The following is a 17,005-nucleotide window of genomic DNA, read 5'->3' on the forward strand; positions in this document are numbered from 1 at the left end:
GATGGAGAAGCTGTATACCATCAGCAAAAACAAGGCCTGGAGTTGACTGTGGCTCAGATCATCAGCTCCTTATAGCAAAATTCAGGCTTAAAATAAAAAAAAGTCGGGAAAACTACTAGTCCGTTCAGATATAACCTAAATCAAATCCCTTATGATTATACTGTAGAAGTGATGAATAGGTTCAAGAGATTAGATGTGTTAGACAGTACCTGAATAACTATGGACAGAGGTTCATGACATTGTATGGTAGGCAGTGACCAAAACCATCCCAAAGAAAAAGAAATGCAAGAAGGAAAAGTGGTTGTCTGAGGAGGCTTTCCAAATAGTCTAGGAAAGAAGAGAAGTGAAAAGCAAAGAAGAAAGGGAAAAATAGACCCAACTGAATGCAGAGTTCCAGAGAATAGCAGGGAGAGATAAGAAGGCCTTCTTTAATGAACAATGCAAAGAAATAGAGGAAAGCAATAGAATGGGAAAGACTAGAGATCTCTTCAAGAAAATTGGAGATACCAAAGAAACATTTTATGCAAGGATGGGCATGAAGGTGATAATGATAACCCTATATGCAAAACAGAAAAAGAGACACAGAAATACAGAACAGACTTTTGAACTTTGTGGGAGAATGTGAGGGTGGGATATTTCAAAAGAACAGCATGTATACTATCTATGGTGAAACAGATCACCAGCCCAGGTGGGATGCATGAGACAAGTGCTCCGGCCTGGTGCACTGGGAAGACCCAGAGGAATCGGGTGGAGAGGGAGGTGAGAGGGGGGATTGGGATTGGGAATACATGTAAATCCATGGCTGATTCATATCAATGTATGACAAAACCCACTGGAAAAAAAAAAAGAACAAAAACAGTAAAGACTTAGCAGAAGCAGAGAGATTAAGAAGAGGTGGCAAGAATACACAGAAGAACTATACAGAAAAGGTCTTGATGACCTGGATAACCATGATGGTGTGATGAGTCACCTGAAACCACACGCCTTGGAGTGTGAAGTCAAGTGGAACTTAGGCAGCATTACTACCAATAAAGCTAGTGGAGGTGATGGAATTCCAGCTGAGCTATTTAAAATCCTAAAAGATGATGCTGTTAAAGTGCTGTACTCAATATATCAGTGAGTTTGGAAAACCCAACAATGGCCACAGGACTGGAAAAGGTCAGTTTTCATCCCAGTTCCAAAGAGGGGCAGCGCTAAAGCAGGTTCAGACTACTGGACAATTGCGCTCATTTTACATGCTAGCATGGTAATGCTCTAAATCCTTCAAGGTAGGCTTCAACAATATATGAACCTAGAACTTCCAAATGTGCAAGCTGGATTTAGAAAAGGCAAAGGAACCAGAGATCAAATGGCCAACATTTGTTGGATCATAGAAAAAGCAAGGGAATTCCAGAAAAACATCTTCTTTTGCTTCATTGGCTATGCAAAAAGCCTTTGACTGTGTGGATTGCAACAAACTGTGGAAAATTTTTAAAGAAACAGGAACACCAGACTGCCTAACCTGCATCCTGAGAGACCTATATGCAGGTCAAAAAGCAACCGTTAGAACCTTATATGGGACAACTGACTGGTTCAAAATTGGGAAAGGAGTACGGCAAGGCTGTACATTGTCACCCTGTTTATTTAACTTCTATGCAGAATACATCATGTGAAATGCTGGGCTGGATGAGGTATAACCTGTAATCAAGATTGCTGGGAGAAATATTAACAACTTCAGGTATGCAGATGATGCCACTCTAATGGCCAAAAGCAAAGAGGAACTAAAGAGCCTCTTGATGAAGGTAAAGGAGAGTGGAAAAGCTGGCTTAAAACTCAGCATTAAAAAACCAAGATCATGGCATCTGGTTCCATCACTTCATGGCAAATAGAAGGCGAAAACATGGAAGCAGTGACAAGTTTTCCCTTGGGCTCCCCAATCACTTGGGATGGTGACTGCAGCCATGAAATAGAAGACACTTGCTTCTTGGAAAGAAGGCTTTGACAAACCTAAATAGCTTATTAAAAAGCAAAGACATCACTTTGCTGACATAGGTCTGTATAGTCAAAGTTCTGGTTTTTCTAGTAGTCATGTGCAGATGTTTGAGTGGACCATAAAGAAGGCTGAGTGCTGAAGAATTGATGCTTTCAAACTGTGGTGTTGGAGAAGACTCTTAAGAGTCCTTTGCACAGCAAGGAGATCAAACCCATCAATCCTAAGGGAAATCAACCCTGAATATTCATTGAAAGGACTGATGCTGAAGCTTCAATACTTTGGCCACCTAATGGAGAAAGCCTACTTATTGGAAAAGACCCTGATGCTGGGAAAGGTTGAAGGCAAAGGAGAAGAGATGAAGATAAGGATGAGATGGTTGGATAACATCACCAATTCAATGGACATGAACTTGGGTGAGCTCCGGGAGATGGCGAGGGACAGGGAAGCCTTGGCAGTGCTGTAGTCCACGGGGTCACAAAGAGTCGGACGTGAATTAGCGACTGAACAACAACAATGTCCATGTGTAGTGTCGTCTCTTGTATTGTTGGAAGAGGATGTTTACTATGACCAGTGTGTTCTCTTGGAAAAACTCCGTTAGCCTTTGCCTTACTTCATTTTGTACTCCAACACCAAACTTACCCGTTATTCCAGCTATCTCTTGACTTCCTACTTTTGCATTCCAATCCCTGTGATGAAAAGGATGTCTTTTTTTTGGTGTTAGTTCTAGAAGATGCTGTAGGTCTTCATAGAACTGGTCAGTTTCAGAGTCTTTGCCATCAGTGGTTGGGACATAGACTTGGATTACGTATTCTTTGTATGTATTTGCAGTAATAGCTCTATTCCTGGAACAGACCCATTATCTAAATTCTTTAGGTAGCTAAGAGGAATGTAAAAAGAAAGACTTTTGAGCCGTCTTTTCCTCCTTGAAAACAATCAGCCTAAATTAATTCTCATGCCAAAGAGGCACATTTTTAGGGTGGCAAATATTGCTGCCTTACAGAATTAATATCCAGAATATTTAATGAATTTACACAACTCAATAGCAAAAATAACTTTTTTTTAAATAGGCAAAGGACTTGAATAGACATTTCTCCAAAGAAGGCATAGGAATGACCCAGCAGTTATGTGTGGAAAGGTGTTCAACTTCACTAATCATCTGGAAAAAAATTAAGAGTAGAACCACTATATGGTCCCATTAGTCCCACTTCTGAGTATTTACCCAAACGGAGGGAAATTAGGATTGTTATCAAACCCAAGTTCATGAGCCCCATGCACCGTGAGACCAAACAAACTGAACAGTCAGACTTTGGAGCAAAGAAAGGTTTGTTGATCAAAAGGGTGCTCACCAAGAAGATGGAAGACAAAGGTTTGTCTCAGATCCATCTTACTGGCTGGCCAGGACGTAGGGTTCTTAAAAGCAACAGTTGGCATGAGGGTTGCAGGGGCCATGACCTTTTTCTCATTGGTTAGTGGGAAGGTAACAGGGTGGTATTTCAGGAATCTTAATCACCAACCTTTCAGCCAGTCTGAGGTCCAGTGCTTGTGCTAGCATGTCATCCCCATCCGCAACCTGGGTGGGGGTCTTAGTTCCTACAGAACAACTCAAACATATGTGTCAGGTTGTTAGGTATATCTCTTGAGGAGGCATTAAGACTCTTTTATCACTGACCTATTTTTTTTTAGTGTTTTATTTTTAATTGGAAGAAAATTACTTTATAATATTGTGTTGGTTTGTGCTATACATCAACAGTCTTAAACCTCCCCCCCACCTCCCACCCCATCTCATCCCTCTAGGTTGTCAAGGAGCACCAGATTTGGGCTCCCTGCATCATACAGCATATCCCCACTGGCTATCTATTATACGTATGGTAACATATGTGTTTCCATGTTTCTCTCAATTGATCCACCGTCTCCTTCCCCCATTGTGTCCACAAGTCTTTTCTCTGTGGCTGTGTCTCCACTGCTGCCCTGAAAATAGGTTTATCAGTACCACCCTTCTAGATTCCCTATATATATGTGAATATAAGATGTTTGTTTTTTTCTTTCTTACTTGACTTCTCTGTTTGATAGGCTCTCGGTTCATCCACTTCGTTAGAACTGACTCAAATGCATTTGTTTTTAATGGCTTAGTATTCCATTGTATATATGTTTCTTTATCCATTCATCTGTTGATGGGTATCTGGGTTTCTTCCATGTCCTAGCTTTTGTAAATAGTGCTGCAGTGAACACTGGGGTATGTGTTTTTTTCAATTACTGTTTTCTCAGAGTATATGCCCAATAGTAGGATTGTTGGGTCATATGGTAGTTTTATTCCTAGTTTTTTAAGGAATCTCCATACTGTTTTACTGGAGAAGGAAATGGCAACCCACTCCAGTATTCTTGCCTGGAGAATCCCATGGACAGAGGAACCCGGCGGGCTACAGTCCAGAGGGGTCACAAAGAGTCGGACACAACTGAGTGACTGAACAACAATATACTGTTCTCCATAATGGCTGTATGAATTTACATTCCTACCAACAGTGCAAGAGGGTTTCCTTTTCTCCACACCCTCTCAGCATTTATTATTTGTAGATTTTTTGATGATGGCCATTCTGACTGGTATGATGTAATACCTCATTGTAGTTTTGATTTTCATTTCTCTGATAATGAGCAATTTTGAGCATTTTTCTGTGTGACCATTGGCCATCTGTATGTCTTCTTTGGAGAAATGTCTGTTTAGGTCTTCTGCCCACTTTTTGATTGGGTTGTTTGTTTTTCTGGTATTGAGCTGCATGAGCTACTTGTATATTTTGGAGATTAATCTTTTGTCAATTGTTTTATTTGATGTTATTTTCTCCCATTCTGAGAGTAGTCTTCACCTTGTTTATAGTTTCCTTTGCTATGCAAAAACTTTTAAAGTTTAATTAGGTCACACTTGTTTATTTTTATTTCCGTTACTCTAGAAGGTGGCTCATAGAGGATCTTGCTGTGATTTTTGTCAAAAAGCATTCTGCCTGTGTTTTCCTCTAAGAATTTTATAGTTTCTTGTCTTAACATTTGGTCTTTAATCCATTTTGAGTTTATATTTGTGTGTGGTATTAGGCAGTGTTCTAATTTCATTCTTTTACACGTAGCTGTCAGTTTTCCCAGCACCACTTATTGAAGAGACTGTCTTTTCTCAGTTGTATGTTCTTGCCTCCTTTGTCAAAGACAAGGTGCCCATGGGTGTGTGATTTTATCTCTGGGCTTTCTATCTTGTTCCATTGGTCTGTATTTCTGCTTTTGTGCCAGTGCTATATTGTCTGGTGAATGTAGCTTAGTCGTATAGTCTGAAATCAGGAGGTTGATTCCTCCAACTCCATTCTTTTTCCTCAACATTGCTTCGCCTTTTTGGGGTCTTCTGTGCTTCCATACAAATTGTGAAATTTTTTTGTTTTAGTTTTGTGAAAAATGCCATTGGTAATTTGATAGAGCTTGCAGTGAATCTGTAGATTGCTTCTGGTAGGATTGTCATTTTCACAATGTCCATTTCTTCCCATCCAGGAATATGATGTATCTCCTCAATTGTTTATATCATCTTTGATTTCTTTTGTCAGTCTGCTATAATTTTCTGTTTATGTGAGCTATTGTTTCTTGACTGCTTTTCCTTTGTTTCTGCATTCCCTCATTTCCCTAAATTCAAAACTGCTTGAATCTCTTTGGAACTCAGGGAAGCCCTAGGAGATTAAAGCCTTTCTCTTGAAGTGATAGCTGCACTGTCATGTTAATTTCAGCATTATTAACAGTAACCAAGAGGCAGAGGTAATTTCAGTGTCCATGTGTCCATGGATGAATGGATAAAGAATATGTGATATATAAAGACTGTGTGTCTATATACAAACATATACAATGGATGATAATGCAGCCTTAAAAATGAAGGAAATCCTACCATTCATGACAACATGGATGACATTATGCTAAGTGAAATAAACTAGATGCAGAAAGACAAAAACCATATGATCCCATTTATATGTGGACTCTAAAGAAGTCAAATTCACAGAAATGGAATAAAATGTTATCAGAGCCTGGAGAGGGGGGTATTTAGGGAGATAAAGTTCAGGAGTACAACGTTTCTATTATGCAAGATGAATAAATTCTGGAGATCTAATGCATGACAAAGTGACTGTAGTTAACGTTATTGTATACTTGAAATTTTCTAAGAGGGTAGATCTTAAGTGTTCTCATCACAAAAAAAAGAAGTTAACTATGTTAGGTGTTGGATGTGTTAATTAGCTTGAGTGTGATTATTATTTCACATTGTATATCAAATCATCAAGTTGTTTACTTTAAATGTATACAATTTTAAATTGTCAATTATCCTTCAGTAAAGCTGAGGAGGATAAGATTGAATTGTGTGGGTGTGGCCAAATTCCTAAATAATTCCTACTGAGAATCTAAAGAGATATTAGTTATCCACCAATTCAGAGGTAGATACTACAGGAAAGTTGTTAAAAATGAGCTGGAATACATATATTATTTCTACTTTCTTAGTAAATTAATCAATTTTCTCTTAGTTCATCTTTCTGTAGAATTATTAACCTTAAATGTTAGCAGCAGGCTGAGCTCCTTCAGACGGTTGGGAAATAGGATTGTCTCTTTTTTGGTACATCTTGGTCAGGACCTCACTGCTAGAACAAATAAACTGCTTGTCTGTTTATCACCCTAAATGAACTCTGGTCAAGATTCAGAATTCAGGGGTGGGGTTCTCAACCTAACCAGCTCAGTTGCCTGCCCCCTAGTGTACGGGGGTGGTGAGAGCAAGGGTCCCCGTACCAGGATCCTCCAGGAAGCTTTGCGTTCCACAGCCGCAGGGCAAGTGCTAGGATTTCCTCTGTCCGCGTTCCTCACAGATGGTGGGAACCAGGTGTGGCATGGATGAAAAACTAGACCTGTTCAATACGCTGAAATCTCTTATATCCTGTTCCAGAGGACCAGGCAGATTCCCACAGAAAAAGATAATACCTAATTCATCAATGGGCAAAAATTATCCATGGGCAAATAGTGTGTAAAAAATTCTGTGAACTTTCAGTCCCTTTTTCCATTCTACATGGTGTAAAAGTTTTCACTTTCTACAACATATTCTGAAGTGGAGGTGGTGCACTTAGTTTTCATTAACTGAGTTTTACCAGTGTCCTTTCCTCAGGTGCCTATGTGCCTTTCTTGCATTCTGCTGTGAATATTTCCTGTAGGCCAGTTATGACTTTGAGATTCTGTTCTCCAGTGACATCCACTGGAAACCCTAAAGAGGAGTATGTGAAAGAGAAAAATGTAGTAATAGAGCCCAAAATAAAGATAGTTTATTTTAATAGATTCTCTGGCCAATAACCACCATTTCTGCTTTACACAATTTTTCTGTCAATCTTAGAAGTTTTCTAATCCCTCTTTACTGTTTTTGTAAAAACTAATGTTAAAGTACCCTAGAAGTCTTTTTTAAGTGTTTCATTCCTTCTCTACTGAAATGAAATAGTTGAACCTTGCTTAAGGTAGTATCTTAATGGGAGACATTCTCACTGACCTCTGCCTATTCATTTCTAGTATTCCCATTTTAGGAGAAAATCTATTGTTTACATCAGATAATGTTTCTTTATGGACATAGTGGAACAAATATTTTATTTTTTGTAACAAATATTTTAAATACACACAGATAAAATCAGATCTCTATAAAATCAGAATATTTGTTTGTAGCTTGTAGAGACATTTAAAAGTGGTAGTGCTCCATTAGAACCATGGTTAGTAGCCAGTGGTATTGTGCAGGCTGGCCTTCTCTAATGCTTGCTAGTGCACTGCTGGCTGTCTGCTGCCCACAACAGGACTGTGGTCTCTGAAAGTTAGTGGCAAGCACATTTCACTTCCTACTTCTGAGCTGATTGCTCAGAACCTTGGGACATTAAAGTCCTGGACTCCTGCTTGAGAATGCAGATTGCCTAGGTGATATTTTAAGGTATTCTAGAGGTAGAATTAGAGCTTTGCAAAAAGAATTATGCTTTTAATTGAACTAACAGTTCAGATGTTGAATTAGTTTTGTGAAATTGAAATTTTGGCAGAAAGCTAGTTCTTTTCCAAGTTGTATTAATGAGTAACAGCTCTACAGAAGATGAAAATAAAACCATGAGTTGTTACAGTGGCTTCATTCTGTAGAAAATTTCTGGTACAGTATATGGTTCAATGCAGTTGTCATTGAGGAAATTATTTTCATGAAGATTTATTGGTAGTCACTTCTATCAGAAACCACTACAGGAACCTCATAGTTTTTATTTTTTATTTTTCTATATTTTATTTCTATTTAATTCTTTTGTTTACTATTACTTCAACATTGTGAATTTTGAAGCTAGATAATCATACAGATGGAATCTCCACTCTCTTTTATGTTTTTATTGGCATCTGATTACCTGTAACTCTTAAGATATCACCATTATTTTTTAGTTACGATGTCCAGTGCAGCTTGAGTCCTTTAGTCCTTTAGTAATATCTCTGGGGAAAAGATAGGAAGCCTGAATTTCACAGGTATCGATTTGTTACAGCAGGTGGAGAAAGAATGAAAAGCACCTACTGCAGGAGACAGAACAGTTATAGCCCCAGCCAGCCTTCCTGTAGTTCTGTCCCCAGTCTGTTAACATACCATTTTTAAAAGGTGAATTTGGGGGCCTAAATTGATACCATTAGGTTCCTCTGCCATTGCAGAACAGTGAAGACAAAAGCACTCACCATCTTAATATTCACAGGACTGTGCTAAAGAATAATGATTTAAGATCGAGACAAGAGTTAACTGCCCACCTCACCAACCAGTGGCCTTCCCCAGGAGCTCTGGATGTCAATGCTGTTGCCTTGGACACGTTGCTTTACCGAAAACACAATAAACAGTGGTATGAGTAAGTGTGACCCTTTTTTTTTTTTTTCCAACTAATTACAAACTTAGTTGTACCGCAACATATGACTGTCCACTTTGGTTTCTAATACTTTTCTGAATTCATTATTAGCTCAGAGCAAAAGTAGGATTTAAGACTATTTTGGCTTGGTAAGGTTATATTAAGGCAGTGAATGTGGTAATGTTACAAAGCCACGGCACCCTGGAGAAGTAAAGACGTTGAGAAACGCTTGTGTAGTATTACAGTAGCTACTCACTTCTCTACTGAACCTTCAGCCAGTCCTTCATTTATGTCAGTGAGCTTGTATTTAATGAGCCATCTGTATTTGAATTCTAGCTGTGGTGTTTGTTTTTACATTAGAACTAATTTTCATGCTTGTTCTAAAACACAAAATTCCATGTCATAAAAGGATAGAAAGAAATTTACTTGTTCTTGGTGGGTCTGAAAGAGTTTTGTTCATTTTTCAATAAATCTAATTTTGGGGGGATATTGAAGATAAAATCACTCCACCCATGGCCACAAGATCCTTTTCCTATTTCTTTGTCCCAGCATTCAGGACTGTTTCACTTAGCTACTATTTCCCCCTGTTGAGATCCGCAAAATCTTAGGCTCTCTTTCTTTAGGTAATCTTCATTTCAGAACTTGTAAATCGTGTTACCTTCTTTTGGCTTTTAGTTACTTTCCCATCTTGATAATTGTTTTCAATGTCTTTATTTTCATACTTCAGCTGATTTTTCTGATTTTCCCTGCTCTCCCTCCATCTCCTTTGGTTCTCCCTTCCCTTCCCTTTGTCCCTCCTTCCTCTGCTTCCCTCTCTTCTCTTTCTCTTTCTTCTCTTTTCCGTTCCCCCCCCCTCTTTTTTTTTTTTTCTCGGCTTTTCTTTTATAGCCCTTTTTAAAATTTCACTGGTAGTGCATGCATACTCAGTCATGCCCAACTCTTTGCAACCTCATGGACTATAGCCTTTCAGGCTCCTCTGTCCATGGGATTTAACCCCAGGCAAGAATACTGGAGTGGGTTGCCATTTCCTCTTCTAGGGGATCTTCCCAACCCAGGGATCGAACCCACGTATCCTGTGTCTCCTGCATTGGCAGGCAGGTTCTTTATCACTGAGCCACCAGGGAAGCCCTTCATTGGTAGAGCAATATACTTCTTTTCGTGCTTCTTAGGCCACCTTTCACTAGGTAATTAGTGGCCTGACACTACATTTCCTTGTAGAAACTACAAAGAATGTCTTAGCACAGACCTAATTTCTGCCCACTTTCCTCTGTGATTTTTCTCATTTCAGAGATAGAACTCAAAATACATTTTTACCTTTTGTTGTTTAAAAAAGATTGCTGGAGGCTTTTATGTTTACTTGCCTATTAGTTTCATTGACTGTTAGAGATAAGTAGGGAAATATGAGCCAGTTATTTACAAAATGAATCAGTAGGACTCTCTTCATCATCTCTTGCACCACACTGAGTATGATTCAAGGTGTTGACTGGGTCTTTCATGGATTGGAACCTAGTTCCCCTTACAACCTATGAAAGATTTAAATAACTGGAATATATCTTATTATTCTAGTATATAAGTTTATCTTTCTGTGACACATTTAATGTATGCAAAAATATTTATTTGTATTTCTAATTTATAATTGAAATCCTGAATTTATAGCAATACTTGGTATACTTATCTATGACATAAGATGCTTTTGCTTTTATAACTGCAAAAATATTATTATATCCTGACAAAAGACTAGTAACTGTGCTTTTTATTACAACATCTATGTTGTCACTGTAGATAGTGGGTGGTAAAATGTTTTAGCAGAAAGACATGTACATACCACTGCCTGCCCCAAGAGCTGCCCAGTGGGGAACCAGTGACGACACCCAAGTGGAAGATTTATTTCTGGGTTACCTCTGCATGTAGTAATAGTGGCTGTCTTCTACAAAATATTGTAGCAGCAACAAGAGTAATTGCAGTCTCAGAAAAGAATCCAGCGAAACTGCCTGTTTAGAATGGATCCAGATTTTGTCCCTCTTGACTTGGTTTCTCCGTTAGGTTAAGAAAGGATACCCGTTCCTTCCTAGCATCATGCGTTTTTAATCTAGCCAGACCTCTGATGTTGGCACTGCTTTTCTGTGACCCTGTTGCCAAACTGATATCCCTGAATAAAAGTACGCACTTGGGGCAGTGCTGACATCCCCGTACCTAGAGTTTAAAGTCAGGATTTGAAAGTATTTCTGTGGCTTCCTTGCTGTTTAACACCAAGCATGACTCCTTGCTTTTTGTTTGCGCACATGTAATATGGCATGGGGGGAATGCTTATTTAAACGGAATCATAAGAGTCATCTGAGGTAGTAAATTGCTTGGCACCTAATCCCTTTCTGATGAAACTTTATTTATTTATAGTCTACTAATATTTTCTGTTTGGACTCTTATATAGCCTTATATCTTTCATGTTTGGACAATATCCACTCACCTGATATCCTGCTATTTCTTAGAGAGCTCTTAAAGCCCTATCTAAATTTAAAATGACAAACAAATTCCCAGTTGTTTGAAATAAATAATACCAACTTTTTCATGTAGAAATGGACATTTTCATGTAGAAATGGATTTTCAGAACAGAGTAGTGCTGTATATAATTCATGTTTGAGACACATCATAGCTTTTCATCAAGATACAGTTTTTGCTCTCCTCAGACTTATGATACAGGCCAAAGTCATTGACCTGACCTGATCACCAATTCCTCTTCATTTTATCAGTGTCTTAAATAAGTCCAACAAACATTTGTGAGAAACTGCCGATCATGAAGGAGGTAGCCAGAGCCTCCTTAGCAGGGAACATTAGCTCTCTTAATAATATGGAGAAAGAAACTGACCCTGTAATGAGCCATTGAAATTTCATGCTGAGGATATGGAAGGTCTGTAGTTAACTTATCCAGGGGCTCTGTAAATGTATTTGCCCACTTGGGTTTTAGAAAAAAGAGAGTGTGCTATTTGATGTAATGAATTTTGTGGTAAAATGACCCGTTGGGTAACTTGGCTGTGATCACCTTGTCATGGAGGACCCCTTTCACAAGAGATCTTAAATTTATTTCTATTTACTACACTGTTTATAAAGCTTTAAACATATCATTTCAAATTTATTTCTAGATTATTTAGACTGACAAGATTAGTTATATGGGATTTTATTATATCTCTTCCTTTACTTCAAACATTGGCATATCATGTTAAAAAATTTTAAGGCATTTAAGGCATTACTGTAAAAGCTCAACAATAAATAAATATATAAGGCACACTCCCTAACACACACACCGAGCAATTGATTCTTTTTTCTTTCCACTAAGTTCTGTTTTAATATATTTATCTTTATATGCAAAGTCTAGGTCACATGAGCTTGTTAAATATCTGTTATATAATCTTGTTAGATTATCTGTTATATAACTTTGTTAGATTATTCCTATTCCAGATCAGATCCATTGTCACCATATATGTATCTTCTACTTACACTTTTTTTTAGTCTTCTAAGTTTATCATTGTCTCCCAATTTGGCTTCTATTCACAAAATTATTAAGAATTATGAGGGTTTTTTATGCCCTTCATGATCTACTGTTTAGGCCTATTTTTCTTAATGATTTCCAGTGCATTTGATATAATCACTTCATGTATATTCCAGGTTCTCCTTCTCATGTGTGTCTAAAGCACTGAGGTTGTAGAAATCTTTTACAAATTATGTTTTGTATTGACCTGACTCACATTTTGTCCTCTTTTAAGCTTCCTCACATCCTTCCATTTTTAGTAAACATCCTTCCATGTTTATAGATGTTCTGCTATAGCAAATGCTTACTTTGTTCCTTAAACATACTTCCGTGGAAATCAAACCAAGAATAAAAAGAACAGTTTCCATGCACAGTGATGTGCCTCTGTGTATAGAGTGCATATATTTGTTTCTGTTTTCTACATATGGATAGTTTATTCTTCTGTTTATCACACCCTGTTGTCCAGTGACTACCAGATAATGTAAATTATTACTGACCTCAAGATATCTAATGGGCAAATAAGTAATGTAAATTAGCTACATCCTTGTGTCTGCATTGATATGAAGTATAAGACTGTAGAAAAATTTACTTATAATTGCATTGACTTATCACTGTTTCCTTTAATTTGCCTTTATTTTGGTACCCAGTTCTATATATAGAAGTTTGAATTTGAGTGGTTTTTAAATGTTCCTATAGTAAGAAATTGGATGCTGTGAATTTTATTATGTCTCAAGTGCTCACAACAGTTCCTACAATTTTAAATTCTATTTAACAATGTAATGGCATTGAGTAAACTGCGAACTTTTATGTAGTCAATGCATGACTGTTACTATCTGGGTTCTTATTTTGATTAAGCTGTTGCTGTTTAAAAAGTTTTAACTCTGAGAAATAGGAACAGACTGTTACCTGGTTTGGTGTATCTGGTGGTGGTGGTGGTTTAGTCGCTAAGTCGTGTCCGACTCTTTCGACCCCATGGACTGTACCCCGCCAGGCTCCTCTGTCCATGGGATTCTCCAGGCAAGAATACTGGGCTGGGTTACTATTTCCATATCCAGAGGATCTTCCCAACCCAGAGACTGAACCTGGGTCTTCTGCATTGCAGGCAAATTCTTTATCAACTTAGCTACGAAAGAAAGTGAAGTTGCTCAGTCGTGTCCAACTTGTAGCGACCCGATGGACTGCAGCCTACCAGGCTCCTCCATCCATGGGATTTTCCAGGCAAGAGTACTGGGGTGGGGTGCCATTGCCTTCTCCATAGAGTCAGGCTACCAGGTGCAAATCTCATCTCCTGTGTCCCAGTCCTCTTCTGTAAACTGGGGATGATAATAATTCCAACCTCTTCTGGTAGCCATGAGCATTAAGGAAGTTAATATATATGCACATGTAGAACAGTGCCTAGCATTTGATAAGTGCTATATAAATATTGCTATCATTTTTTGTTACATGTTATATATGTGTGTTATCTGTTACAATTATCAGAAGTTTCCTACAGAGACTATCTTGCTATTTAAAATTATGAGTAAGAACTTCTATACTCTCAACATTTGAAAAGTCATCACTGTTGTAAAGTGAGAAAGTGCTCACGTTGTAAGCTAGGAAGCTATTTCATCACCTCATCCTTCACCTCATTTCTTAAAGGAAAAGACAAATAGGTGCCAGTTGTATCCCCCTCATACTTAATACACACACAGCAGATAAATCTGTGAGCCTCCTCTTGTGTGTATGAATAGAGAAGAGCTATGTCATAGATCACTTAGATTATATATATTTTATTTAATTATATATATTTTATATAATATATATATTATTATAACATTTCTAGGAAATTAGATAGGGTTTGACTATCTTTGGAAATAAATGTTGAACCCGAAAGATGTGTTCCTCTTCCTGGATCATTTATATTTAGAAATAATACTGAATTTTGTCACATACCTGAAATGTCAGTAATACCACAGCTGCATATATCTCTTTGAGTTGGTTTTATGTTGACAAAACAAATATGAGGAAGATTTGAACATTTACACATAAACATTCATTAACTTTCCATTCATAACTGAATTTTCATCTGTTATAATTTATTTCTAGTGAATTTATTTAATAGAAAATGGGCTCATTCATGTTGATTTTTGGCAGAAACCAACACAATACTGTAAAGCAATTATCCTTCAATTAAAAATAAATAAATTTTTTAAAGAAATAAAATGGGCTCACAGTTGTCAATAGATGATGGAAGGAGGTTAATCATCTTGAAGGTGTATTAACACAAACAGGAATTTTACTACCCAACATTTTTTAATTTCTCAGTTACAGGAATTGTTAACAATAATTTGTTGTTTTTATGTAAAAATCATCTGTAATAGTAGCAAGGTATTGTGCTTAGGAGACACAATCCTCATAACAAAAATTATGTCAGTTTCATTTGTGTATTGAGAGACTTGAGGTTTTCTGCACCTTTGACAATTGATAATGACCAGAAGTGCCTATTTCTTTACTAACCTGATCATCAAAAATAGATGTAAGGAATTGAATTTGTTTGACAGGTTGTTTCTCTTTTTCTCTTTTGGTGGATTTAACAACCTCCAAAGAGGGCAGAGGGAAATATATAACAGTTTCTATTGCTGCCATGATACAGATGAAGTTTAGGGGGCAAATGGAGAGAAGTGAACCAGAAATTCAATAAATTGGAGAAAACCATTAAAGAATATCTCTAGAAATTTTTTATTGTGGGAAGAAGTTAAAGTAGTATTTTACCTTTGTCTTACAGAAAAAGTTATCAGAGCCTTGACCAGTTATCAGCTGAGGTTAGCCTTTCTCAGACGTCACTGGATCCAGGTCAGTCACAAGAAGGAGATGGAAAACAAGACACATTAAATTTAATCAGTGAAGGTAAGAAAAAAAAAATCTATTTGAAAATTATGTTTTCCTGCACTGTACATATTTTTGTTGCAGAAGATTGCTAAAGAATAATAGTGACATTTCTGTGAAGCATGCTAGAAATTAAGCTGCCATTGGGAAATGGCAACCCACTCCAGTATTCTTGCCTGGAGAATCCCATGGACTGAGGAGCCTGGTGGGCTACAGACCACGGGGTTGCAGAGTCAGACACGACTGAGCAACTTCACTTTATGATTAAAAAGCGTCGACTCTTGTTTTTATCTCATGTGTTTGTAGCTAAACTTCTCAAAAGATATTCTGTAACTGTTAACCTTTATTTCTTCACTTCACTGTGTTCTTTTTTATCCACTCCAGTTTGGCTTTTTTTTTTTTTTTTTTCCAATTTGGCTTTTGTGTCTCTGCTACTTACTAAAATGCATTTTATGAAGGTGATCAACCGCTGCCATATCGTTGACATCAGTCCTCTGTCTTTACCCTGTTAAACTTCTCAGCAGTTTTTGATCCAGCTGATGATTACTCATTCTTGAGTTCCTTTTGGTATTTCATTTTCTGAATATTCTGAAAAACTTGGGGAATAAACATAGAAGAGTCATCTTCTTTCCTGTTACTGCATTCAGCTGTGTTCTAACCACTCCTCTTTCTACTGAGTTGCATTTTCATGAACAACATGTTGATTCAGTTTCATAACTTTTGAGGCCACTTTCAATCATATGATCACATTTCAGTTTCTGAGACACCATCTATTTGCTTTTAAATTTCAGTAGAATAGCTGGTTCAAAATTCTTTCCTTTCCCACTCCCACCCCCCCAACTATGGGCTAGGTGTGTGACTCTAACACTTTGGATTAGATAGCTGGTGCTGGAATGATCTGATGCTCACATATTTTTCCTCTGCTCTTCTCACTTCCACACTTGGTGATGTGTGTGAGGTCTAGGGAAAGACACTTCCTTACTTCAAAGGAACTGTTTTCTTCTGTGCCTCCTTTGTTCTCTGTCGTCTTTGTTGCAGTAAATGACACCACCGCAGGCGTTATCCTAGACGCTGCTCTCTGCCCTCTAACTGCGATGCATGCTGCATGCACTGATTCATCCTCTCCATTACTGCTACTGTGGTCTAGGCCACCTGAATCAAGCCTCTTGGACGAACTGCTTTCCTCTCATTCCTGCCTCCTCTCAGTCCATTCTCCATTTAGGGATCAGTAATCATTAAAAACATGACTCAGAATCTGTTGCCACCCACCGTGAAATTCTGTAACTGCCGTCAGTGCCAGTCAGAATAAAACCCAAACTGCTTTTCGTGGCTTCCTCGTGATCTGATCCTTACCAGCTTCTGCCTCATATCGGTCCATTCTTTTGTTTGTTCTCTACACCACAGCAAACTGACCTCTAGACTGTCCCTCCAAGCTGGTTTCTGCCTCAGCTATCTTTACACTTCCTTTTCCCACTGCCCTGAAACGCCTTTCTTAAAATCTTTCCATGGCAACTTCTTTATCAGGTCTCTGTACAAATATCAGCTCTTTAAAGTAGTTCTCCTTGGCTGCCGTACCTTAATTCACCACCTGTCTCCATGTCTACCCCGTCCCAGGAACTTTACCATACACATTACCATACATTATGCTATGATCCTTACCTGTAACTCCCCACTAAGATCTAAGCTTATAAGGGTAGCTTCCTGGTGGCTCAGATAGTAAAGAATCCACCTGCAGTGCGGGAGACCTGGGTTTGATTCCTG

The 17,005-nt window shown here is 38.0% G+C and overlaps 1 protein-coding gene across 4 annotated transcripts in view; it reads left to right on the forward strand.

Annotated features, from left to right (window-relative positions):
* Window positions 1–17,005, forward strand: part of RUNDC3B (RUN domain containing 3B) — a 161,639-nt gene that overhangs the window by 125,137 nt on the left and 19,497 nt on the right. For 2 of the 4 annotated variants that reach the window (XM_061166322.1, XM_061166323.1), the window contains 2 exons: window positions 8,713–8,859; window positions 15,144–15,265. In XM_061166322.1, the coding sequence (XP_061022305.1) occupies window positions 8,713–8,859; window positions 15,144–15,265 (269 nt within the window). The remainder of the gene's footprint in view (window positions 1–8,712; window positions 8,860–15,143; window positions 15,266–17,005) is intronic. The other 2 variants (XM_061166324.1, XM_061166325.1) reach the window with 1 other exon arrangement.

This window comes from Dama dama, chromosome 18 (assembly GCF_033118175.1).
Source record: "Dama dama isolate Ldn47 chromosome 18, ASM3311817v1, whole genome shotgun sequence".
In the NCBI taxonomy this organism is placed as follows: Eukaryota; Metazoa; Chordata; class Mammalia; order Artiodactyla; family Cervidae; genus Dama; species Dama dama.